At 34.0% G+C, this 27,811-nt stretch overlaps 2 protein-coding genes across 4 annotated transcripts; one reads left to right on the forward strand and one right to left on the reverse strand.

The window, feature by feature from the left end:
- Positions 1–6,274: 6,274 nt before the first annotated feature.
- LOC132627238 (uncharacterized) lies at positions 6,275–8,479 on the forward strand. The gene is made up of 3 exons (XM_060342470.1): positions 6,275–6,878; positions 6,980–7,155; positions 7,226–8,479. The coding sequence occupies exons 1-3, from the start codon at positions 6,275–6,277 to the stop codon at positions 8,477–8,479; spliced, it is 2,034 nt and encodes a 677-aa protein (XP_060198453.1).
- Positions 8,480–16,989: 8,510 nt separating this feature from the next.
- LOC132629790 (glutamyl-tRNA(Gln) amidotransferase subunit A, chloroplastic/mitochondrial-like) lies at positions 16,990–27,630 on the reverse strand. 3 transcript variants are annotated; one of them, XM_060345162.1, is made up of 11 exons: positions 27,262–27,630; positions 23,327–23,542; positions 21,038–21,349; positions 20,172–20,351; positions 19,979–20,073; positions 19,374–19,449; positions 19,144–19,221; positions 18,633–18,726; positions 18,404–18,453; positions 18,164–18,277; positions 16,990–17,545 (listed from the first exon to the last, which is right to left on the reverse strand). In XM_060345162.1, exons 1-11 carry the CDS (start codon positions 27,547–27,549, stop codon positions 17,453–17,455), a joined length of 1,596 nt encoding a protein of 531 aa, XP_060201145.1. In that variant the 5' UTR covers positions 27,550–27,630; the 3' UTR covers positions 16,990–17,452. The 3 variants fall into 3 exon arrangements, with proteins under 3 accessions (XP_060201145.1, XP_060201136.1, XP_060201128.1); XM_060345153.1 differs by lacking the exon at positions 27,262–27,630 and adding an exon at positions 23,829–24,076 and having other exon boundaries at positions 23,327–23,340; XM_060345145.1 differs by lacking the exon at positions 23,327–23,542 and having other exon boundaries at positions 27,043–27,629.
- Between the last annotated feature and the right edge of the window lie 181 nt (positions 27,631–27,811).

Consider the following 27,811-nt stretch of genomic DNA (forward strand, 5'->3'; position numbering starts at 1 on the left):
ATAGCTAGCTGTTTGGATCCCACTTCTAGTTCAGTCTAATCTCATCAGTATCATAGTACATACCAAATTTCAGCTTCTTAATTCTTATAATATCTGAACTTCCACTATCTCATTTAATTTAAAAAAATACAGCATTTTTCAAATATAGCTGTATTTTTTTGTACTATATACTAGCATGATTATAAATTTTTACCTTATTTACTTTCACTACTATTCTAATAACCAACTATGATGAATGGTAGTAATCCAGTACACTAACTGGAATTTGAAAGTTATGCTTTATAAACTTGTTACTGAATTCATAGCTAGTTTTAGCTAATTACTGAGTTCATAATTAAACATTTATATATACTTAATAGACTTTTTAATTAATACAAGACTGATATTGTAGTTCCGCACCTGAACTATAACAGTAGTGGCATCCAAAGGCGGATTCATAATTTAAACTTTATGAATTTTATTCTTGTCACCTTCACCGAAAAATTACACTATATATATGATGGTCAAATTCGATCTCTTAACTTATATATATATATATATATATATATATATATATATATATATATATATCTTTTTATATATATTTTCCCCTTGAGAAAAATTCTGGTTCCGTCATTAACCGTGACAAACCTATTCCAAGATGTTACTGGGTGATATTGACTTAAAAGTTCTGAAATTTCAATTGGTTGCCGACATATGAAAGAAAAAAAAAAAAAAAAAAGGGAACCAACTTCAAATAAAGTCACGCGTGGATGACGATATTACAGTCAAAATTCACACTTGCACTTAATCAGTATAGCGTGAACTTTTCAGTCTAATAGCGTGTTTGATCAAGCTTTTTTTTTTAAAAAATATTTATTTTTTCTAATAAGTGTTCATCTATTTATATCTATATTATTTTAAAAACATGAATATAAATGTTTGTTGAAAATATCTTTCATATATTAAACGACTTTTATACCCTTAATTATTTCATTAGAATATACAAGAAAAGGACACAATTGGTATTGTGCACGTTAGGATAAAAATTATACGACTATGAACTTAACTAACTCTAATCCTATTAGGAACTAATTTACTCACGTTAATAGCAACTCAATTAAAAAAAAATTATACTAACATGATACAATTCTAACACCTAAATTACTCTAATCCTATTGGGACTCACGTTAATAGCAACTCAATTCAAATAGAATGTTACACTAATATGATACAATCTGACACCTAATTTCTCTGTGAAAATAAAGTTACTTTTTTAAAAAAAAAATTATTCATGGATGCTACAACTGAAATAGAAAAGAAAAAAAAAGCACATATAAGAAATAAAAATAGAAGGAACTTAGAGGTCGTTTGGTTGCTGGTTAAAGTAATGCAGGTATTAGTCATATAAGAATTAGTTATGGAGGGATTAATTATGCCTTCTGCCATTAATTTGCTCATAGCTCAACTAAATATTTTCTGAATATCAATGCGGTTAAAATTTACTATCTTTTACATAAAATTTCTAAAGATTGACGTGGCAAAGCAAGCGTGAATATAAATATTGATTGATTAAAATAATCTTTAAATATTAAATGACTTTTATACCCTTACTAAGTTGTAATCTTATTTACATTTGAACATACTAGCTAACTCACGTTTAGATAAAATAGAATCAAAACCCTTCCTTAAATTTAGGTTCACTGCAATCCTAATTCTTTTTGGAAAACACATGTTTTAGTTGATATTTTGGTGTCCTCATGATATTCGGTTCCTCGATTTATGAGGGATTCAAATTTTTTGTTAATTCATATAGGAAAAAATATGCCAAGTACTTCTATAAATAAGTCATTGTTCCACATTAACTATCATAAACTTTTTAGGGAGAGTAATTTCTTAAGAAGAAGTAGTGTACGATGCTCATTCCGTGAAAAAAAGAGAGAGAGATATTAGATGCTTTCAGGAAGTGTTAAACATTCATGTTTAAAATATATGTAATTCTTTATAGTAACTAAGTAATTTATTTCATGTATTGATACCAAATAATATTTATGGAAGAATTATAATCGGGGCATCTTGAGTTTTTCCTCACCTTGTCAATGCTGATGAGCATCCTTTGAGAAGGTATAATTAAGTTGTTGGTCATATAAAAATTTATTTTGGATTACTACCTAATTATAATTTTGATACTTTACTAATCATTTTTTATTCAAAGCACTTGCTAATAATTGACATGATATTAACGTGCAAACGCGCGTTTGTAGAAACTAGTTATTTTAAAAGCATGAATATAAATGTTGATTGACCAAAATATCCTTCAAATATTGAACGACTTTTATATCCTTACTAAGCTCTAATCCTATTTACTTTGAACGAGGAACTTTATCAAAACCCTTCCTCTAATCCTATGATAACTCACGTTTGGATAAAATAGAATCAAAACCCTCATCAAATTTAGGTTCACTGCTATCCTAATTCTTTTTGGAAGACACATGTTTTAGTTGATCTTTTGGTGTCCCCGTGATACTCGGTCCCTCAATTTGTGAGGGATACAATTTTTTTTTGTTAATTCATGTAGGAAAAATTATGCCAAATACTTCTATAAAAAAAAAGTCATTGTTCCATGTTATCTATCATAAACTTTTTAGGGAGAGTAATTCTTAAGGGGAAGTAGTGTATGATGCCCATTTCGTGAACACAAAGGTTAAATAATAGGAAAAGAGAAATATATTAGATACTTTTTGTATGTGTTAAACATTCATATTTAAAATTTATGTTATTCTTTATAGTAAATTAAGTAATTTATTTCATGTATTGATACCCAACAATATTTATGGAAGAATTAAAACTGCTGCATCTTGAGTTTTTCCTCACTTTGTTAGTGCTAACTGCTGAGGAGCATCCTTTGAGAAGGTAATATTAAGTTGTTGGTTAATATATAAATTTACTTTAGATTACTACCTAATTATAATTTTGATACTTTACTAATCGTGTTCTGATTCAAAACACTTGTTAATAATTGACATGATACGTAGGAACTAGTTATTATAAAAGCATGAATATAAATGTTGATTGATCAAAATATCCTTTAGATATTAAACGAATTTTATACCCTTAATAAGCTCTAATTCTATTTCTTTTAAAAATACTTCTTATTAAACTAAAAAACCTAAAAGCCCGTTAGTAATTTTCTTTGTGCCCTTCAACATTACATTGAAATTGGAACACTTGATAATTATTTATAGAATATAAGTTGAAAATTTATTAGTTTAAGTTCGCATTTCATAGTATTTGGTTTTAATTAAAAAATAAAGCTTTTCATAGTATTTGAAGCAAGATATATTCGTGCAAAGCACGAACATAGAGACTAGTACTATACTAAAAGCATGAAGGGCCTTGGAAATGTTGATTGAACTTTTTGCCCTTCATTAAAAGACTCTACAATAGACAAAACTGTAATTTTACTATTTTTTTTATATAAAAAAATAAGATTCTAAAGTTAATTCAAAATTTTAGTTATTAAATCTTTCCTTATTTGACTATATAACGAGTCCTAAAAGTTAGGGTTATTTAGGGTTTTGAAATTAATTAATTTACATTAAAACACTCCTTCTTACTGGATCAAGGTTCCTTTGCCCTTTTATATATTCTTGTAAGTCACAATCGTTTTATTCCAACATCAATTGGTTCCAAGTCGGTTACATAGCCTATTACATGTAAGTTTTCAAGTAATGCAATATTTTTAGTATTCAAATTATATATATAAAAAGGACAGTTAGTTATTGCATAATCTTTTTTCATACTAATAAGTAATATGAAATTGTATAGCTGAAGTTATTCAAAGAGATTGATTAGATAGCTAATTTGTTATTGATGACATGTTTGACAATTTTTGATTAGTTACTCAAGAAAAATTCTCTTACATCGTTATCAAGCCGTCAAGGTATATGACTTCAACCTGTTTACAAAATCTATTTTCTATTTTCGTATTTTAATCTTTTTGGAAAGAGTTGTATTTATTGAGTTTCATTATTGCAAAAACTTTTCTATACTAATAGATGAGCTGAAATTGTTAAGTTTCAGTTTTTCAAAGAGATGATTATGATCATTATTCTATAATTAATTGTGACAAATTCGATATGTTTTACATTAATCATTCAAGGCAAATTATCTTGAATCTTCATCAAGCCATCAAGTTAAGGTATGTGACTTCAACCCGCTTCCATAATATATATCACGTTATTAATGAGGGTAAGTATGTAATGTTGTGTGCTTGATTCAATGTTAATACCTCTGGTCTAATGTCTTATATTGAATTGTTTAATTTACAGGTATTCTATCAACTATTGTTGCATATGTATAGAATATCAGTCCTGCTCGAGGTAATTTAATTTTATTAATTACATGAATTTTCTTGTTTTTTCTAAAGTTGACTAATTTTTAAAAATAATGCATATGTCCTACCATAAATACTGAGAATAAACCGAACATACTCAAGGTTTGATCCATGGTAATTATCGATAATCGTAGTCAAAATTATGTTTCTTCCTTTTTTCCTTTTATTCTAATGAAAATTTGTTAACACTGCGTCCGAAAAGCGTTGTGCGAATGAGTTTCCGAGCATGAGTACTTCCGACTCCCTTTTGTAAAGTCATCATAAGCATCTGATAAACGGCAGTTGGAGATAATTGAGAATAAACCGAACAATACTCAAGGTTTGATCCAAGATAATTACCAATAATGGTGGTCAAATTTATGTTTCTTCCTATTTTCCTTTATTTTAATGAAAATTTGCTAACATTGTGTTGGTAAGCCGAAGCATTATGCGGATGATTTTCCGAGCATGAGTGCCCCCGACTCCATTCTGAATATATGTGACTCATCGCCAGCTAGAAAGTGATCCTATGAATCAAGTAAATGACTGTTGGAAATAACCTTGCACCCTCACATTCTAGAGATCAAGATTCATCCTATCTCAACTTAATTAACTACCTTCAAAAGACCTATGTTGCTAAAGCTGGATCATGAAGCACCTTAGCAAATGTCATTCTTTTTAATCCTCTTGTAAGTGTGTCTTAAGTTGAATAAAGCTGTAATTATACATAAAACTAATGATATATATATTTTACAAAAATAAATACCGTTATTATTGGCAAAATAAAAATTTCCCTAGGAATCCTTTATTTATTATAATTATAACACTATTAAGTAGTAGTAACATATATTTCTTTGAAATAAAAACTGCCTTAGGAGTCCTTTCTTTGTTATAATTATAACAGTAATAATATAGCTATAAGAGTCCTTTCTTTGTTATAATTATAAACTAAACATATATTTTTTTGAAAATTAAAAATTGTCATAGGACTCCTTTTTTGTTATAACATTAATAATAATATATATTTTGGAATAATAAAAAACTGTTGTAACTTTCAAATAAAACTATCGAAGGAGTCCTTTTAAAGCACGAGCGTTTTAATATTTTAAAAATAGATTTCACACTAGGAAAAATAATCATTTAATTGTTTTCCTAATATTAAAACTTTTAAATCATCTAACATTTTAATTATTAAATCTTTCCTTTGTTCAGATAAAAGAATTATGCCAATTCAGAATTCATGATATACAACAGAACTCATGATATACAAATATGATGCAAGTATGCAAGTGTAATCGAGTAGTATTTTCGTATGTGAATGTGAGTGTGTGTAAGTGGCAAGTAGTTAGCAACCTATGTTAGTTAGCTGAGCTGGCAGATTAGTTGACAGGTTGTTAGTGGAAGTAACCGACTATAACAGTGGTGTAGTGGTGATGGTTCTGGCAGTTGTATACAACTGTCATATACTCACCTATCCTTACTCCTCTATATCTACATGAGAGGATTCAGAATTGAAATGTAATGTAGATATTCTTTTTCTTCAATCAATAAAGTTTTCCTCTCTCTAGAATAAAGCTCTCATGCTTCCAATATTTGAGTAACTGCTTTGCAGCATATGCCATGTATACTGCGTGTATATTACAGATGAATGTTGTTAATTCATACTGTTAGATTCAGATTTCTATATGGTATCAGAGCAGGTGATATAAATCTCTCATAATTTAACATTGTTCGATCGAAATTAGTGTTAGATAGCCATGGGAGACACATGGGAGACACATCAGAAACCACAGAAACAACAACTGGAGCTGGTAGTGATATAGATCACAATCATCCATTGTATTTGCAGATACTCCTGGAGTTGCTTTGCATTCAATTCGACTTACATGACCAGAAAACTACGCATTATGGAGCAGATCCATGAGATTAGCACTGTTAGTAAAGAACAAGATAGGGTTCATAAATGGAACATGCTTAAAAAGTGCATACAAAGGAGATCAAGCAATGAAATGGGAGTGGTGTAATGATGTGGTACTTTCAAGGATATGCAGTACTGTGGCACCAGAACTCGTATCAAGCATAACGTATGCATCAAATGTAAGGAGAGTATGGGAAGATTTTAAGGAAATATTTGAGAAAACCAACCCCACTAGAGTCTATCATTTATGGAATGAGATTGGAGCATTAAGGCTGAATACAGACTCAGTCACTTTCTATTTCAATAGATTGAAGGATTACTGGGATGAGTTAGATGTGTCAACTCCTCATCCGTGTGGTTGTGATGAGTCCAAACCTTATGTGGAGCATATGGGCAATATGAGGTTGTTGCAGCTCCTAGTAGGATTGAATGAAAGTTATAGTCAAGTTAGAAGTGCAATCCTTCAGCACAAGCCTGCACTAAGTGTTAATGAGGCTTATTCAGTGGTGATTCAAGAGGAGAGTCAAAGTCATAAACACCAACAAAGAATCACTTACCTTATTGCTGGGAGAAGTCAAGGGATCAGTCCTAGAAAGCCAGCATCAAGTGGATCACAATCATTTGGAATAATATGTGAACACTGTGGATACAAGGGACACACAAAGGATAACTGCTATATATATATATAATTATTGGTTTTCCACCAGATTTTAAAAGCAATAAAAGTTCAGTTGGTACTGAGAAGCCACAATTTGGAGGAACTAAGTCTTATTCAAATGCAGCCATCCCTTCTAATGAAGCCAGCACTAGCACTTCTCAAGGTCATTTCTTCACTGAGGAGCAATACAAACAACTGCTGAATTTTCTGAATTTTCAAATTGATGTCAGTGTCAAAAATAACAAGAGGCTTGAATTGCATGGTAGGATTTTATCCTGATTTTTGTGTGTTCCAGGAACTTTACAATGGGAAGGTGATTGGGATTGGTACACATAAAGGTGGATTGCATATACTATGGAAGCAAGATCAATATGCAGCAGCATCAACAGTTACTGCTGTGAATAAAGCAAAGGAGAATAAGACTATGAAGCCTAGATGTACAGTTGATAATAAAATGATCATGCTGTGGCATAAGAGATTGGGGCATCCATCACCACAGGAAATGAAACATATCACTAGATTCAGAGACGCAATAAAGGAAAAGTTGCAAGATAGTTATGAGATATGTCCATTAGCTAAGCAACATAGACTCAAGTTTCCTTCTAGTACCACAACCACTAATGTTGTATTTGAATTGCTTCATTTAGATGTCTGGGGACCATATAAAGTCCCTACATATGACAAGAAGCATTACTTTGTAACTGTGGTGGATGACTTCGGTAGATATACATGGGCATGTTTGATTCAGTCTAAATCTGATGTGATAGTAGTTTTGACTAATTTTCTATGCATGGTAAGGAATCAATTTGCTAACTTTGTAAAGGTAATAAGGACAGATAATGGAACAGAATTCTTTAATACTAAATGTGATGAATTGTTAGCATCTCATGGTATATTGCATCAAAGTAGTTGTCCCTACACTCCTCAACAAAATGGAGTAGTAGAAAGGAAACATAAGCACATACTAGAAGTAGCTAGAGCACTAAAGTTGCAATCACACATGCCAAAAAGGTTTTGGGGAGATTGCATCAAAACAGCTGTGTACCTCATCAATAGACTTCCTACACCAGTTTTGAGTGGGCAAGCACCTTATACAATGCTGTATGGTAAGGAAGAACATATAGAACAATTGAGGGTGTTTGGTTGTTTGTGTTTTTCAAGTGTCTTACCTAGAGGTGACAAATTTAGTGTAAGGGCCAGGAGAACAGCCTTTCTTGGTTACTTAGAAGCACAAAAGGGTTACAAATTATATGATTTTGACTTTAAGAGCTTTGTTGTTAGTAGAGATGTTGTTTTCAGGGAAAATGTATTTCCTTTTCAACAGATAGAAAAGGAAGGAATAGCAGACATATTTGTTCCCATTGGTGGTCTAGACATGCAGAGTGATTCTTCTGAAGTGATGCATGATCCAGTAGGAACAAAAGGACATTCAGAGCACACAAATAGTGCTCCTCCTCATAGTGATGCTCCTACCTCAAATGAGGATCTTATCCCAGATGCAGATGAAGCTCAAGTTCAAGATGTAGCTGCATCAGACCACTTGGATTAAGCTGGTGATCAATCAGATCCAGCCAGTACAGATGATATAATTCCATCTTACCCTATGCTATCAGATACAATCCCTGAAGTTGAAGTCAGGCAATCTAGTAGACACAAGAAACCATCTCCCGGATATCAAGCTTATGTGATTGCTTTATCAAAAGATATTGAACCATCTAGCTATAAGAAAGCTTGTAAGGATCCTAGATGGATCCAGGCCATGGAACAAGAGATTAGTGCATTGGAGGACAATCATACATGGATATTGGTTGATTTGCCACCAGGAAAACAAGATGTTGGCTCCAAATGGTGAAGTAGACAAGTTCAAGGCAAGACTGGTTGCAAAAGGATACACTCAAAAGGAGGGGCTAGACTACCATGAAACTTTCTCTCCTATAGCCAAAATGGTTATAGTGAGAACAGTAATTAGTCTAGCTGCTTCTCAACATTAGCAATTGTTACAGATGGATGTCAGTAATGCTTTTTTGCAAAAAGATCTGGATGAGGAAGTGTATATGTCTCTCCCTCTTGGCTTTCAACAGCAAGGCCAATACCAAGTATGCAAGCTTCAGAAATCTCTCTATGGATTGAAGCAAGCTTCAAGGCAGTGGAACATCAAGCTCACAACTGCCTTGACAAATGCTGGTTACTTTCAAAGTGCCTATGATCACTCTCTTTTCAGCAAGAAAGTTAGTTCAGACTTGGTCATTGTCCTTGTTTATGTGGATGATTTACTCATCACTGGCAGTAGTGCTTCTCTCCTTCAAGAAGCCAAGGACACATTGCAGAAACACTTCAAAGTAAAGGATCTTGGTGAGCTCAAGTATTTCCTTAGCATAGAGGTTCTCAGGTCCAAGGATGGCATTGTCCTATGTCAGAGAAAATATGCATTAGAGCTAATCTGTAGTGTTGGTTTGAGTGCTGCAAAACGTGCTAGCACTCCCCTAGAAGCAAATCAAAAGTTCACTACTGTGGAGTATGATGCACATATTGGGATTAAAGATGATCTTGTTTTGGCTGATGTTGGTGCTTATCAAAGGCTAGTTGGCAAGTTGATCTACTTAACTATCACCATGCCAGACATTGCCTTTGTTATCCAGGTTCTTAGTCAATTCATGCAATTGCCTAAACAATCTCATCTTGAAGCTACCTTGAGGATTGTCAGGTATATTAAGACTTCTCCTGGTCTTGGGAATTTCCCTATCCAGAGGGAGTATGCACACACTTGAAGTCTTTTGTGATTCAAACTGGGCTGCTTGTCCAAACACAAGAATGTTTGTCACTGGTTATGTCATTAAGCTTGGTGTATCACTTATTTCATGGAAGTCAAAAAAGCAGCAGACTATAAGCAGAAGCTGAATATAGGAGCTTAGCTGCTGTCAGTGCTGAGCTTACTTGGCTTGTTGGTTTGCTACAAGAGTTAGGAGTCTCAGTTCAGACACCTATTCAGTTGCATTGTGATAGTAAAGCTGCCATTTAAATTGCATCCAATCTCATATTTCATGAGAGGACCAAACACATAGAGATAGACTACCACTTTGTCAGGGAAAAGATCAAACAACACTTGATCCAGCCTCAATATCTTCACACTCAGTCTCAACTTGCTGATCTATTAACTAAAGGCCTGGGAGCAACTCAACATCACACTTTATTATCCAAGCTGGGCTTGCTAGATGTCTACCAATCTCCAGCTTGAGGGGGAGTATGCCAATTCAGAATTCATGATATACAACAGAACTCATGATATACAAATATGATGCAAGTATGCAAGTGTAATGGAGTAGTATTTTCGTATGTGAATGTGAGTGTGTGTAAGTGTCAAGTAATTAGCAGCCTAAGTTAGTTAGTTGAGTTGGAAAATTAGTTGACAGGTTGTTTGTGGAAGTAACCGACTATAGCAGTGGTGGTTCTGGCAGTTGTATACAACTGTCATATACTCACCTATCCTTACTCCTCTATATATACATGAGAGGATTCAAAATTGAAATGTAATGTAGATATTCTTCTTCTTCTTCTTCTTCTTCTTCTTCTTCTTCTTCTTCTTCTTCTTCTTCTTCTTCTTCTTCTTCTTCTTCTTCTTCTTCTTCTTCTTCTTCAATCAATAAAGTTTTCCTCTCTCTCTAGAATAAAGCTCTCATGCTTCCAATATTTGAGTAACTGCTTTGCAGTATATGCCATGTATACTGCGTGTATATTACAGACGAATGTTGTTAGTTCATACTGTTAGATTCAGATTTCTATATTAGATTCAGATTTCTATAAGAATGTTGAATCTATATCGACATCAAGTCTTATTGCAAATAATTTGTTCTTATTATATATCTTATACACTTCTGTATTGGTAGTCACAGAAGACACGTCCAACAAATGTACACTAATGCTTCTAAGCATGTTTATCCCTAAAAATTCTATGTTTATCTCCAAAAATGAAGGAATTCCTTTGAAATAATTCTTAATGTGTTTGTTATTTGCAATGATAATAAATAAAGCATATTCAATGTTGCATTGCATGTGCTACATTATATTTTATACATGACAATTATATGTTACACTTTCAAAAGTGATATCAATTTTTATAACAAAAAGTTTCAATCATAACAAAACAACTTAAACAATATAAGTTAACCTAACACAGGCTAAAAATGTCGTTATAAAAAGATATTATGTGAGATACAATAAAATAATATATTTGTCTCTCATATACTAAAGTATTTATAGTACAAATAATATATATTAATTTAATAAAATTCACATTGCTTGAATGTTCAGTAAATACTGAATTTAATTATTATGTCCACATTTCACTTTCATCATTTAGACTATTGTATTTATTTTAATGAAAAATATATTCTTCTCACATAAATTATTTATTGATTCATGCGATACACACGTGCAATGCACGTACGCTTAAGACTAGTTTTAAAAAAAGTGAGGTGTTTGGCCAAGCTTATGGGAGAAACAAGTGCTTTTGGGGAGTAGCAGAATCAGTTTTTCAGAGGCTAAAAAAATAGCTTTTGTGCAAAAGTATTTTTTTTAAAAGTACTTTTGAGAAAAATACACTTAGAAGTAATTTTTTTAAAAAATGGCCAAACATTAATTAAATTTGTGTTGATAAAGAAATAGTAGGATTATATTGTATTGATAATTCATACGGGCTTCTATTATAAACGAAGGTACACGTGCTAAATAATATCAACTTGGAAACATTCAAAGATACTTACTACTATTAGTTTTAAATATAGCTGATCAAATTCAATTGGTCTAATTTAGGACCTTAGCATACATTTTGACTCACGCATTACACTAGGATATTCTTGAATATATCATACAAGAAATTTAAAAAAAATGGCAGATAATATTCATTCTATCTCTAAGCCTATATGATTTGAGCGCCTATTTAAATATGAAGAGCTTATTCAACATAATAACAAGGGGAAAGGCCCAACACCAAACATACCTCTGAACTATTTAAAATAGATCAGATTTATCCTCCGTTATGCTTTTGGCTCAAAAATACTTTGCCGTTATGTTTTTACTTTTTAGTTTTTTTTTTTTTGAAAAAAAACCTCAAACTAGCTAAATAGCTCAAAAATACTCTTCTTACTAACGGTTGTTGCAAACAAAAAAAAGAGTCAATTTTGCGCTTTTTCTTTTATTTTTATTTTTCGGGAGGGGTTGAATGGGTGAGGAATATAAATAGTTCAACAATCGATATAAAGAAAATCTCAAACCAACTAAATATTTAGTAGACGTCGACATTTGATCCTCTTAGTTTTGAAGCATCCTTAGACGAAAGTGTGATTAGTATTCATACGAGTTTGGTTACCAAGCTTAGACAGATATATATATATATATATATGTGAATTTAATATAAATAATACACTTTTAGTAAACTATTTAGATAACTTAAATTTAATGCTACATCTTTTAACTGTTTAAAATTACTGTATATGCCATAAAATAATACTGTTAGGTAGTCGAGGGGTTAGGCCTTTAGGGGGAAAAGTAACCATTTCTGAAAGGAAAAAATATTCCACTTCGCACTTTTTGTAGAAAGTGAACAAAAGCAAAAGTCTATACTTTTTTATTTCCCAATTGGACTGCAAGTAATGTTCACTCAATCACTTGTCACAAAGGACCATCAATTACATATACTATTTTCATGTTTGTATAATAATGAGCCTTTCCCAAGCCTCATTACAGTTTTGTCCACATTGTGTCTTTGGAAATGGTCCCTTTGTGCTTTGTTCATAGCTTTAAAGACACCAAACATGGAGGTAACAGTGTGCACACGACTGCAATGCTACTGTGGGTAATTTAATAAATACTCAGTGCTAAAAGTGGGGCCAAATAATGCAAATTATGAAGGAAAATAAACATAAATTCTAATACTCCACTAATCAATGAAGCATTACTTGCGTTTATTTTTTTTTTTCAAATTTTGAATCTCCTTAAAAAATCATGGTTTCACCGCTGCCTAGATGATGCTACACAAAAACGGGAAAAATAATATAGTATAAACTAGAACGACTAAAAGAGAAAAGATGTAATGACTTCGATCAAGTGAAGTTTCTTATATACGGTTCCCAACAAGTATTTATAGGAGATGAATCAAGGAGAGACGAAAAGCCTAGCTCGATAAATTGATCACAGGTCTACACATATTTGTGCACGGTGGAAGCTTTAGCTATACTCGAGGAATTAGGCTGACATAAGTAAAAGATGTCACGAAAAATGAGAATTAAAGAAGATTGTAGTGCCAGATGTTATGTCCTTTAGAGCTTTGGATGCGCCTCGGAAAAGTTGGAATAATATGCCTCAACGAATTGTTTAATGTTATATCCCTTCGGATAAAAAAAATCCACTTAGTAAATTAAGAAAGAATTAATCTTGTTTTTTCATAGTTGTTCCAGTTAAGTGTTATATGATCAAATTCCAATGCCTATTTAATTAGGGATAGTTTAGTCAAATTATCTATTTTTGTCTAGAAGTTAGTATTTTCTTAAGGGGTGTGCAAATGACTAAGTGAACTCTTTTTTTTATCCGGAGGGAGTATTAAGAAGTGGTAGGGTGGCGGACGAGTGGAGAAAGAGGTAACTTGATTCTTATAAGAACGAAAGAGACACTCAAAGTTGTGTGAATTATTGTGATATTAAACTCAGAAGCGGAGTCAGGATTCGAAGCTTGTGGGTTCGAAGTTCTAATTCTTTAAAGTTATTGAGTTTTTAATTAATAATTTGTACATATTTGACAAAACTTTTAATACAAATATATGATTCAGATAAAAGCTACTGGGTTCGGCTGAACCCACACCCGAAGGACAGGCTCCGCCCCTGATTAAACTCATAATAAGCCATACGAATGAAACTTTGGAAAAGAGCGATAAACCGTAAACTTTGATGCTTACGTGAATAACAAAGTACTAATTTAGATTTATTTCTGGTAAATTCACAACAGAGCTATATTATGAAAGGAATCAATCTACCTTCCTCTTTTTGTAGAAAAGGAACAAAAGCATATGTCTATGTTTTTCCCCCAATGAGAGTGTAAGCAATGTTCACTCAATCACTTGTCACACACACAAAGGGCCATCAATTAATTAGTAGTACTATTTTCATGTTTGTACAATGAATGAGCCTTTTCCAAGTCACTTTACAGTTTTGTCCACATTGTGTCTTTGCAAATGGTCCTTTTGTTCATAGCTTAAACACAACAAACATTGAGGAAACAGTGTACTCTCTACAATTGCTACTGTGGGAAATTTAATATGAATACTCATTGCTAAAAATGGGGCCAAATAGTAATTATTGTGAAGAAAAATAGAAAACCTAGTTGCTACATGTATTGAAATATTATCCAATGAAGTATGTCATTCAGTCATTATCATATTGGGGCGAAAAAAAAAAAAAAACCCATAGTAACGTCAAAGTTCTCACGTGGGAAAAACAGTACTTAAAATACTACTATTAATTGCAGTTGTTGGTGTTGGTGTTGGACTGTTGTCATGGTCCTGCCCGCTGCCTGCCTTTTCAATTCTCACCTAAAATTTGAGGTGATTAGAAAAAGAAAAAGGGTAAATTACATAAAATACGCTTGTGATATGACTTAATTGCATATATATATATATATATATATATATATATATATATATATATATATATATATATATATATATATTAGGCTTAATGCACATGCGACCCCCAAAATTTATCTTTTTTTTTATTTTAGCACTTCAATTAAGTGTTGTTCCTATTGAACATCTGAACTTGGCCTCAAGTGTGTCTATCAAACACAATCTGACTTACATAGCATATATGGTGAGTTTCATTATTTTTTTTTACTCAAGTATGGTTGGCACAAGACCCTCCATATCACAATAACTGGAATTGAAACTAAAAATAGCTGAGCATCAAAACATATTTTACAAAGAGAATCAAGAATTCACATATGAATACATCATCAGCATAGCATTATCTTTATCAACATAGTCAAATTCCATACATATATTAGCTTAACTTTCAAGGATACATCACGTGAAATGCTATGTAAGTCGGATTGTGTTTGATAGACACACTTGAGGCCAAGTTTAGGGGTTCAATAGGAACAACACTTAGTTGAGGTGCCAAAATGAAAAAAAGGGGCAAGTTTAGTGGGCCGCATTAAGTGCCGGATCCAGAATTTTCATTCAGGGTGTTCAGAAAAAAAAAAAAAAAAAAGCTAAATAGACACTTAAATTTTTTGCCGAGGGTGTTCAAAAGTTAATATATACACATAAACACAGAAAATTTACCTTATATATACACTGTAATTTTTGTCGAGAGTGTTCGGGTGAACACCCTGGCGCCCAAGTAGATCCGCCCATGGCCGCACATGCATTAAGCCTATTTTCTATATGTAAAATTAAATACTTGCATAGTTACGGTCAATAGGATAAAAATTATATTTCAAAGGTATTTAGTGTAATACATTAGCAAATACTCAAATTCGATAGGATATTTCATTTTTACACTTTATCTTTGCTTGGTACTTATTGAACGTCAACTCATCTTGTTTATTTTTTGTTGGCTTATGTTGTTTATTTTTTTGTTTTCTTTCTTTTACGATATCCGATACTCACTTTGAGGTCCGACTCATCTATATTTCGTGTTTGGAAATCTCACTTTCTTTTGGGTTGTGGGGGAAGGGGGAGTAAAACACTCCCTACACCAATGTAGACTCCACTCTTAGGACTCGAACCCGAGATCAAACACGGGTGGAGAGATGTAGTTAGCAGTGAGCCACAATTTTCACTAAGGAAAATATTTAAAAGTAAACGCAAAGAAAGCCATGGAAATTCAACATATACTATAAACACGTAAAATATAATTTTGACATGCAAGATACAATAAAGTTTTTCTACGGAGGGGTTTCATCCCGCACCCTTCCACCCTGGTTCCACCATAACCTTTAGTGACAACACCTCATCTTGTCACTTCTATATATATATACACACACACACACGAAGGAAAAATTTAAAAGTAAACACAAAGAAAGTCAAGGAAATTCAACATATACTATAAATACGTAAAATATAATATTGACATGCAAGATACAATAAAGTTTTTCTACGGAGGGGTTTCATCCCGCACCCTTCCACCCTGGTTCCACAATAACCTTTAGTGACAACACCTCATCTTGTCACTTCTATAGTTATATTATATATATATATATATATATATATATATATATATATATATATATATATATATATATATATTTAATATTCTCACTCGTGCCTTTGTCCCTACTTTTCTGACTTCTCTAATAAGTAAAAATTTCTCAGACAGAAGCAGGAAGCCCTGGGAAAATTAAGCTATCTCAAGATTCTTGGTAGGAGGTAACAGAGTATTTGACCAAAATATGTATGTTCTTTTACCTAATTGTATACGAAAGGGCATATCTGTACAATTTTGCAGACTTTTTAAGGACGTATTTGTCCCTTTTTCGCTTACTAATCAATTAGTTAGGTTAGTTGGAGGCTCCTGTTAAATTTGGAACATAACTCAAACATTCCATTACCAACAATTGAATGGTAATGGAATGTTTGAGTTAAACTATTACCGAAGATCATATCTACTCAATTTCGAATACTATAAAAGCTTATTTTAAACTTAAAGATCGAACCCATATCAAACATAAATCCAAGATCCGCTTCTTGAGCGAATGTAGCGTTTTGTAACACTCCACAAAGCTTAAAGCCACTTAAGAAATCCCTTGCTATGAACTTTTCTGCGCTAGTAATTTTCATAAATTTATAATTTGTCAAATGACTGAATATTCATACAAAGAAATATTCCAACTCAGTCAACGCTAAAGTACCTCCTAAAGTCTTAAGTCACACTAATATATATGCCCGGATTTAATTGGAAAAAATTAAAGGAATTCCATGAAAGTGATGATGATAAAGATCAAAGCTTCAAAGAGATGAAACTTAAAGATATTAAAGGTCAAATATGGAAGAGCTCTTGAACATATAGCAAATTAGAACAAGTTATATCTTTATCTGAATATAAGCATTTATCCACCTTAAGAATGATGTTAAAACAACTTTCCAGAAAACAAAGAATATGAAATAAACAAATGTATACATCAAAGTGTCAAAATTGATGCATGCTAATTTACAAAAAAAAAAAAAAAATGCTTGCAACAAGCTACAAGTATCCCAGATACTGAGAGTTCTTATGAATACTCAATTGACGCATTTTTATATGCCAATCCTCCTAAAAGAATCCAGCACAACAATTTTCTTTCTGAATGTCACAGTTCTTTTGTCAACAGTCGCACGAGCCTGGAAAGCTTGGTGGAAAAATAGATACGGGTAGATGCATCCGGCTTCCTTATTAGCACGACCTTTCAACCATAGCTTATTTCGACAGCACTTTTCATGAAATCGTTAGGTTGATTAACTGAACATAACTTCCCCGAATTGCGTAAGAATTCACGACTAGCATGCCAATTCATCAGCTACTAGAGGAGGAATAAAAGAGCAACCTTGCAGTGTCTGCTCAAAGATATGGCCTACTTTCAGCAATTTCTCCTGCATTCGTTTTAGCATGACTTACCGATACAAAGAAAGGCAAAATGCCAAAAAATAAATAAATACAGACACAGAAGCAACTATGTTAAAAAGGAGAGCAAGAAGAGAAGGAAAAGAAAAAGGCATATAAGACTAGAAACTTGTGATGCTCGGACTCTTCAAAAATGCCTACAGATGCATCTCAGATCCTCCAAAAGTAGTTCACTGCGACAACATTTTTGAAGAGTCCGAGCAACATAGCTAGAAACAAGGTTAAAATGATTTTAGAGATCTCTTCAGAACATCGACAAGCATATCCTTCAATGCACTCTAAAACTACTTAGCGTTGTCATTTCCATTCTAATCATATTCTACTTCTTGAGTTTTGCTTGCATTAAATTTGCACATTTGTACTACATAATTTCCATTATTCTTTGACACAGTCGTACAAGAAACTGAATGTATTCAACACTTCTTTAATATGCTCACGTTTAACTCGATTCCGTTTCACGCTAAGTAGCTATATCATCCCCCTTTTTCCCCCTTCTATCTAAATAAGTCAAACTATCCCTGCGCTCAAATATCCTGTTTTTTCTGAATACTAGAATACCAACCGGAAAAGTCGGTTTTAAAACTCACCTCTTCAAATGCAGCACCAATCATCTGAATACCAACAGGAAGGGACACAGACTTGTTATCAACAAATCCACACGGGAGAACTAATGCTGGAAGACCAGCCAAGTTGACATTGACCTGCCGATGATAAAAAGAATCATCAACTGAAGAGAATAGAAAATAGACGAATATATCATCTAACTAGAGGGGAAAATAAGGAAGCAAATCACCAAGAGAGATGTAAGAAGCTACAAAACTACTTACAGTCATGATATCACCAGCATACATTGACAACGGGTCGTTCTTCTTTTCTCCTGTAAATGCCACATATCGGGGTTAGAGTTAGCACAGCCTTTCAATCGAAGGGTCTTGGGACAACAACAACAACAACAACAACAAAAAAAAAAAAAAAAAAAAAGGAAAAACGAAAAGGAATTTAAGCAAGACTGCAAAGTAGATACATCAGTAAAAGCAAAAGCTAAAAGAAACGTACCAATTTTGTAAGCGGCTGATGGTGCAGCAGGTGAAATCAAAATATCGTTCTCATCTAATGCTGCCCTGAAGCTTTCCCTTACCAAAGTCCTTACCTGGAATAGAATAACCCTTTTAACTTCTTGAAAAGTTAAGATGAACAAAAAATTCAAAGCACTTATAAATTAGGGTCACAATTATCGCGAGAGTAGCAAAAAGTCTAATAGATGCATCAACCAAATATATCTGGTTCTAACTGTCACGTACACACACGATCCTAACTCAGCTTGATAAATATTTGTATCTAGAGCTTCACAGTCAGAGACACAATGAATAACTAACATGTAGATTGTCTTCTATCAGCAGTTATCCAGAGACAAAAGAAAATCATTCAAGTGACAGAATATTTACTTAGTTCTGATTGGCTTATGTTAGTATTAATTATCTTCAGATGCATGAGAATAACAAGAAAGTGTTTGCACTTTGAACTTTAATAGCTATGACAACTTATTCTGAGCACATAGATGTACAACCTGCTGGGCTCGCTTGTAGTATGCGTCATAATAACCAGCAGACAGACCATATGTCCCCATTAGGATTCTCATTTTCACCTGTAAAGACATTTAATGCAATCAGTCCAATAGTTTCTATTTTTATGACGGTAGTGTCTAAGTCAGCTTGCACGCAAAGATTACAAGAAAGGTTCTGTTCCTTCATCAAAAAAAAAAAAAAAAAAGAAGAGAGAAGTTCTGTTCCTTAGTACCTCAGAACCTAAGCCTCCGGCACGGGATTCCCCGTAAAGGGAGTTTAACTCTTCAGCGACAACTTGTTTCCCGTACCTGCAGTTTGCCATCACATGACATTATGGACAGTAGCTGCGACATAATAGTTCTACTCGTACGTCAACAAATTTCTGCAAAATTTCTCCCAAGCTTATTCCTTGGGTCGTTTTCATCATGAATTTTTGGGTAAACATTACGAGGTTTAACATTTTGAAAGCTTATCATTACTAATGTAAGGCAGTCTGCACAAAGTACATCTTCTGTCTAAATTATGGTTGGTACCAACCTATTCTCTTAGCAAAATGGCAGTAAATTCTTAGTCCTTGTAGCTAGTATGCAGTTATTAAAAGATTATAACCGTCCAAACTCATCTAGGCACTCTCCACTACTTTCTATTCTCTTTAAATGTGAACTAGCAAGAAATTACTTATCTCTTTCAATTTGGCTTCCAAAATTGAGGATTACAGCTGAGGAACCCTAAAAGATACCTAAAAATTGACAAGTCAAGATAGTCCCGTTATGTAAAATTTTCTCTGAGGAATGAAAAGGAAAGGTCAGATGCAAATAAAATTCTTCACCGGATTACCTGACACCATCATAACGGGATAAATTTGAAGAAGATTCAGATGAAGCAAGGATATAGTAAGCTGGCAATCCAAGAGAGAAGGATGGCAATGAGACCTGCAAAAACAAAAATTACCAAACAATTCAAATAAGGAATGCCACAGCATATGGTAAGCCAACACGAGGGTCACAAACACTGAGAAAATGAAGAGTACCTCGGTGACAGTGCATCCAAGTTCTTCAAGATGACTAGCAGCACCACGGATTGAAGAAATTACTTCCGGGTCAACTCCATCTTCAATGGTTTCCCGGATCAGACCAACTCTCAGTCCTTTCAGAGGTTTGGAGTCCAAATGGTCACTTGCAATAAATTGGGAAGCAAAGTCGGGAACTTCCTGAAAAGTAATGTTGTCAAATAATTAAAGCAACCTTTAAGCGCTTTATATCAGAAGGAAATGCCAACAAGCTCCTATTAGACTTGAATCAGATTGTATCACCACATTGCCTGAGCTATTCCGTTTTTGAAATGGTAAGTATTAATGATGACAACAGTCGCCACAAAGAGTTGCATCCAAAAAGTAAGCAAAAGAGAACCAAAAAATGTGAAACTCTGACTATCTATACAAGAGATTTAATGAATTGTGACAGGGTTTCATTATCATCCACCCATTCCAATTTACACCAACAAGAGATCAGCAGGTAAGGTATTGCCCTAGCCACTCGTTAAATAACATAGAACTAACTCTTTCTGGCATTGTAGTACAAACTTCTTCTTATTCATTATGGACATAGCAGATGAAGTGTATCGATATGAGCAATAACTGTTAGAGATGATCTTCTCTTCCCATTTTAAAAATAGGAAACTTCTTTAGAAGTCATGAAGTATAGCAAGCAAAGAGCTTGTACAGACCAAAAATAGAACTTAACCTAAACCTGTTAACTCTCCTTATAAAGTTGCTGTATGAAGAATTCACTTTACACAGCAACTTTATAAGGAGAGTTAACAGGTAATTGTTGAATAATAATTCACTTTACGTTATCAGAAAAGAAAGCAAAAAGAGAACTTGCATAGAAAGCTTACTCTCTTGCTGCTTGTTGCGTCAAACTTGTCATGACCAGAAATTGCATGAAGGAGAATGCCTGCATCAGCAACTGATGAACCAAAACAACCAATAACATCCAGAGACGAAGCATATGCCACAAGTCCGTATCTCGAGACACGCCCATATGTTGGTTTCAGACCAACAACACCACAGAAAGATGCTGGTTGCCTAACACTTCCACCAGTATCACTTCCCAATGATACCATACATTGTCTAGCAGAAACAGCTGCAGCTGAACCCCCCGATGAACCACCTGGTACCCGGGACAAATCCCAAGGATTTGCTGTCACCTAATAATACCAAGATGCATCACCTGAGTAAACCATGTTAAGTTACAAACTGGACTCTTTCGAACAGATTCCTTAACTACACTTATGCCATACACTACCTGAGAATATGAACTGAACCTACTCACATATCCAAGATAGTAGAGCATTCACTCTATCCCTTCTAATGCATACACCTTGATGTATTCAATTCAGAATCCCTATATAAATGAGGCTGGAGATATAAAGATGGGAACTTTATTTTGACTAAGGGTGTATTTGGTAGGAAATCATTTTCCAACAAATATTTTCAACTTTTCCATGTTTGGCTGGTCAAAATTTTTGAAAAATATTATTTAGGAAATCAAGATCCTTAAAAATGAAGAAAATGACTTTCCTGGTAGACATAGGGAAAACAAGTTCAGAAGTGGCATTCCACTCCTCCCATCCTCCAACACACCCCACGCCCACTCCCCATAGCCTCCACTTCCACCACCCCCACATCCCTATCTCCTCCTCCACGCCAATAGTTTGCATAGATATATAGATGGTTTTGGAATAATATTTTCTTTACTTAACAAACACCAGAAAATAAGTAAGAAGTTTCGAGGAAAACATTTTTTCAGGAAAAAAATTTACATGGAGAACATTTTCCTTCATACCAAGCATACCCTAAAGATAAAAAGAAAGGGAACTTGAAATTGTTTTTGAATATAAATTATTCACTTAACCTCAATTACAGAAGCGGACCTTAAGCAGCACAACAAGAAAATGTTCAAGCACAACTCAACTTAGGGTGTGTTTGATTGTTTGTTATGGAGGAAAGTTTTTTCCAACAAATGTCAAATTCCTAAAAAATGAGAAAATTTGTCTAATAGCCAACCCCCACCCACAACCCCATAGCCCCCATCCACACCACACCCACAACCCAAGCCAAACCCAATAGTATTTGCCTACATATAAATGCTTTTGGGACTATAATTTCTACTTATTTATCAAACACCAAAAAATAAATAAGAAACAGGAAAACATTTTCCTTCATACCAAACACACCCTTAATGAAGCAAATAAGAAACAAAACAAAAAATGAAATTTTGGGAATACCCATTTCTTCATTTAGTCATTATGCTTTACACACGCAAAAAAAAAAAAAAAAACTTGGGAATACCCATTTCTTCAATGAATAACAATTCCTAAATTCAACAAACTTAACGAATTAAAATGAGAAAAAGAACAACACACGACACCTGATAAGCTGAACCTTCAGTAGTACTGCCCATACCAAATTCATCCATATTGGTTTTCCCAATAACAATAGCCCCACATTTCTTCACTTTCTCAACAACAGTAGCATCAAATTGTGGTTTATAATTCTCCAAAATCTTAGAGCCAACAGTTGAAGGCATATCACAAGTAACAATCTTATCTTTAACCCCAATTAAAACCACAGCAAGTGGGCCCAACTCTACATTATTATCCCTAATTTTCCTGTCAACTTCCTCAGCTTCCCTTAAAACGACTTGGATACATAAAGGATGCTTAGGGTGTGTTTGTCAAGGAGGAAAATATTTTTCAAAAAATGTCAAATTCCTTAAAAATGAGGAAACTTTTTCTAATAGACTAATACCCCCCCCCCCAACACACCCCACCCCCCACCACCCTTAGCCATCCCAATTACATTTGCCTATATATAAATGCTTTTGGGACTATAATATCTACTTATTTACCAAACTACCAAAAAATAACCACCTTATATTTCAAGAAAACATTTTCTTGAAAAACCAAACACACCCTTAATGAAGCAAATTACAAACAATACTAAAAACGAAATCTTGGGGTTTACCCATTTCTTAAGTGAATACCAAACACACCCTTTAATGAAGCAAATGAGAAACAAAACAAACAAACAATAAGCAATCTTGGGAATACCCATTTCTTCAAAATAACGATTCCTAAATTCAACAAACTTAACGAATCAAAATGAGAAAATGAACAACACACCTGATAAGCTGACCCTTCAGTAGTACTCCCCATACCAAACTCATCCATATTAGTCTTCCCAATAAGAATAGCCCCACATTTCTTCACTTTCTCAACAACAGTAGCATCAAAAGGTGGTTTATAATTCTCCAAAATCTTAGAACCAGCAGTTGAAGGCATATCACAAGTAACAATATTATCTTTAACCCCAATTAAAACCCCAGCAAGTGGACCCAACTCTTCATTATCCCTAATTTTCTGAGGAAAATTTATCTATACCCACCCTCCGACACACCCCACCCCCACCACACCCCTAGCCACCCCCATGCCAACCACAATAGTGTTTTCCTATATATAAATGTTTTTGGGACTATAATCTCTACTTATTAACCAAACACCAAAAAATAAATAAGAATCAGGAAAACATTTTCCTTCATAGCAAACACACCCTTAAACTAAAAATGTAATCTTTGGAATACCCATTTCTTCAAATGACAAAAAAAAAATACCTGATAAGCTGAACCTTCAGTAGTACTCCCCATACCAAATTCATCCATATTAGTCTTCCCAATAACAATAGCACCTTTTTTCCTAATCTTTTCAACAGTAGCATCAAATGGTGGTGTATAATTCTCCAAAATCTTAGAACCAGCAGTTGAAGGCATATCACAAGTAACAATATTATCTTTAACCCCAATTAAAACCCCCAACAAGTGGGCCCAACTCTTCATTATTCTCTCTAACTTTCCTATCAACTTCCTCAGCTTCCTTTAAAACAACATCGGATACATAAAGGACGCTTAGGGTGTGTTTGTTAAGGAGGAAAACATTTTTCAAAAAATGTCAAATTCCTTAAAAATGAGGAAACTTTTTCTAATAGACTAATACGCCCCCCCCCCCCCCCCCAACACACCCCACCCCCCACCACCCTTAGCCATCCCAATTACATTTGCCTATATATAAATGCTTTTGGGACTATAATTTCTACTTATTTACCAAACTACCAAAAAATAACCAACTTTTTTTTTTCAAGAAAAGGTTTTCCCACACCAAACACACCCTTAGTGAAACAAAACTAAAAACGAAATCTTGAGGTATACCCGTTTCTTCAGTCAATACCAAACACACCCTTAATGAATCAAATGAGAAACAAACCTAAAAATGCAATCTTGGGCCCATTTCTTCAGAATAACAATTCTTGAACTCAACAAATTTAACGAATCAAAATGAGAAAATGAACAACACACCTGATAAGCTGACCCTTCAGTAGTACTCCCCATACCAAATTCATCCATATTGGTTTTCCCAATAACAATCCCACCACATTTCTTCACTTTCCCAACAACAGTAGCATCAAATTGTGGTTTATAATTCTCCAAAATCTTAGAACCAGCAGTTGAAGGCATATCACAAGTAACAATATTATCTTTAACCCCAATTAAAACCCCAGCACGTGGGCCCAACTCTACATTATTATCCCTAATTTTCCTGTCAACTTCCTCAGCTTCCCTTAAAACGACTTGGATACATAAAGGATGCTTAGGGTGTGTTTGTCAAGGAGGAAAATATTTTTCAAAAAATATCAAATTCCTTAAAAATGAGGAAACTTTTTCTAATAGACTAATAACCCCCCCCCCCCCCCCGCTCCAACACACCCCACCCCCACCACCCTTAGCCACCCCAATTATATTTGCCTATATATAAATGCTTTTGGGACTATAATTTCTACTTATTTACCAAACTACCAAAAAATAACCACCTTATATTTCAAGAAAACATTTTCTTGAAAAACCAAACACACCCTTAATGAAGCAAATTACAAACAATACTAAAAACGAAATCTTGGGGTTTACCCATTTCTTAAGTGAATCCCAAACACACCCTTTAATGAAGCAAATGAGAAACAAAACAAACAAACAATAAGCAATCTTGGGAATACCCATTTCTTCAAAATAACAATTCCTAAATTCAACAAACTTAACGAATCAAAATGAGAAAATGAACAACACACCTGATAAGCTAACGAATCAGGAAAACATTTTCCTTCATACCAAACACACCCTTAAACTAAAAATGTAATCTTTGGAATACCCATTTCTTCAAATGACAAAAAAAAATAACTGATAAGCTGACCCTTCAGTAGTACTCCCCATACCAAATTCATCCATATTAGTCTTCCCAATAACAATAGCACCTTTTTTCCTAATCTTTTCAACAGTAGCATCAAATGGTGGTGTATAATTCTCCAAAATCTTAGAACCAGCAGTTGAAGGCATATCACAAGTAACAATATTATCTTTAACCCCAATTAAAACCCCCAACAAGTGGGCCCAACTCTTCATTATTCTCTCTAACTTTCCTATCAACTTCCTCAGCTTCCTTTAAAACAACATCGGATACATAAAGGACGCTTAGGGTGTGTTTGTTAAGGAGGAAAACATTTTTCAAAAAATGTCAAATTCCTTAAAAATAAGGAAACTTTGTCTAATAGTCTAATACCCACCCTCCAACACACCCCACCCCCGCGCACCCTACACCCCTAGCCCCCCATCCCAGCCCCAGTAGTATTTGCCTATATATAAATGCTTTTGGGACTATAATTTCTACTTATTTACCAAACTACCAAAAAATAACCAACTTTTTTTTTTTCAAGAAAAGGTTTTCCCACACCAAACACACCCTTAATGAAACAAAACTAAAAACGAAATCTTGAGGTATACCCGTTTCTTCAGTCAATACCAAACACACCCTTAATGAATCAAATGAGAAACAAACCTAAAAATGCAATCTTGGGCCCATTTCTTCAGAATAACAATTCTTGAACTCAACAAATTTAACGAATCAAAATGAGAAAATGAACAACACACCTGATAAGCTGACCCTTCAGTAGTACTCCCCATACCAAATTCATCCATATTGGTTTTCCCAATAACAATCCCACCACATTTCTTCACTTTCCCAACAACAGTAGCATCAAATTGTGGTTTATAATTCTCCAAAATCTTAGAACCAGCAGTTGAAGGCATATCACAAGTAACAATATTATCTTTAACCCCAATTAAAACCCCAGCAAGTGGGCCCAACTCTACATTATTATCCTCAGCTTCCCTTAAAACGACTTGGATACATAAAGGATGCTTAGGGTGTGTTTGTCAAGGAGGAAAATATTTTTCAAAAAATGTCAAATTTCTTAAAAATGAGAAAACTTTTTCTAATAGACTAATACCCCCCCCCTCCAACACACCCCACCCCCACCCCATAGCCCCCACCACCCTTAGCCACCCCAATTATATTTGCCTATATATAAATGCTTTTGGGACTATAATTTCTACTTATTTACCAAACTACCAAAAAATAACCACCTTATATTTCAAGAAAACATTTTCTTGAAAAACCAAACACACCCTTAATGAAGCAAATTAGAAACAATACTAAAAACGAAATCTTGGGGTTTACCCATTTCTTAAGTGAATACCAAACACACCCCACCCACAACCCCATAGCCCCCACCCCCACCCCCACCACCCCAAACCCCACACCCCTAGCCACCCCCATGCCAACCCCAATAGTGTTTTCCTATATATAAATGTTTTTGGGACTATAATTTCTACTTACTAACCAAACACCAAAAAATAAATAAGAATCAGGAAAACATTTTCCTTCATACCAAACACACCCTTAAACGAAAAATGTAATCTTTGGAATACCCATTTCTTCAAATGACAAAAAAAAAATACCTGATAAGCTGACCCTTCAGTAGTACTCCCCATACCAAATTCATCCATATTTGTCTTCCCAATAACAATAGCACCTTTTTTCCTAATCTTCTCAACAACAGTAGCATCAAATGGTGGTATATAATTCTCCAAAATCTTAGAACCAGCAGTTGAAGGCATATCACACGTAACAATATTATCTTTAACCCCAATTAAAACCCCAGTAAGTGGGCCCAACACTTCATTATTCTCTCTAATTTTCCTGTCAACTTCCTCAGCTTCCTTTAATATAACATCGGATACATAAAGGAAGCTTTTGAGTTGTGGTTCAGTGTGTCGTAAACGTGTTAAGAATGTTGTGGCGAGATCAACGGCTGAGATTTCACGGGATAAGAGAGATTTACGGGTTGTGAGGATTTGGGATTGGGGTGGTGGGGTAGTGGAAGGGAGTGGAAGGGATGTGGAGAGACATTTGATAGAGAAAGTGGGGAAACGGAGAAGACGAGGGGTTTGTACTGTAGATAACATTTGGAGATGTGGCTTTGTGGGAGAAAGCTAGTATGTTATGGTGAGTGAAGGAGACCCAAGTTACAGTCTGTTTGGATGGTCGTTTCCCGGAAGATTTAACTTATGTCGATAAAAAAGTCTCATAATCAGAAATGGCAGGTCAAACTTATCTTAAAAATATAATTAACTAAAATTGGGACTGAATTATAAATTTTAAAATTTATAATCTTTTACAAAATACACAAAAGTCCATACACATTATATAAAAACTTCTTCCAACCCA

The sequence above is a fragment of the Lycium barbarum genome, chromosome 1 (genome assembly GCF_019175385.1).
Source record: "Lycium barbarum isolate Lr01 chromosome 1, ASM1917538v2, whole genome shotgun sequence".
NCBI lineage: Eukaryota > Viridiplantae > Streptophyta > Magnoliopsida > Solanales > Solanaceae > Lycium > Lycium barbarum.

Coding starts and splice junctions, on each gene's coding strand:
- LOC132627238 (XM_060342470.1), top strand. CDS start 6,275: ATGAGATTAGCACTGTTAGTAAAGAACAAGATAGGGTTCATAAATGGA. Junction 6,879..6,979: donor TCCTAGAAAGCCAGCATCAA/GTGGATCACAAT, acceptor GTTTTCCACCAG/ATTTTAAAAGCAATAAAAGT. Junction 7,156..7,225: donor TTCTGAATTTTCAAATTGAT/GTCAGTGTCAAA, acceptor TGTGTGTTCCAG/GAACTTTACAATGGGAAGGT.
- LOC132629790 (XM_060345145.1), bottom strand. CDS start 27,549: ATGTTATCTACAGTACAAACCCCTCGTCTTCTCCGTTTCCCCACTTTC. Junction 19,450..19,978: donor TCCCGTTATGATGGTGTCAG/GTAATCCGGTGA, acceptor GGCAAACTGCAG/GTACGGGAAACAAGTTGTCG. Junction 18,278..18,403: donor ATGCTGGTGATATCATGACT/GTAAGTAGTTTT, acceptor TATCATCGGCAG/GTCAATGTCAACTTGGCTGG.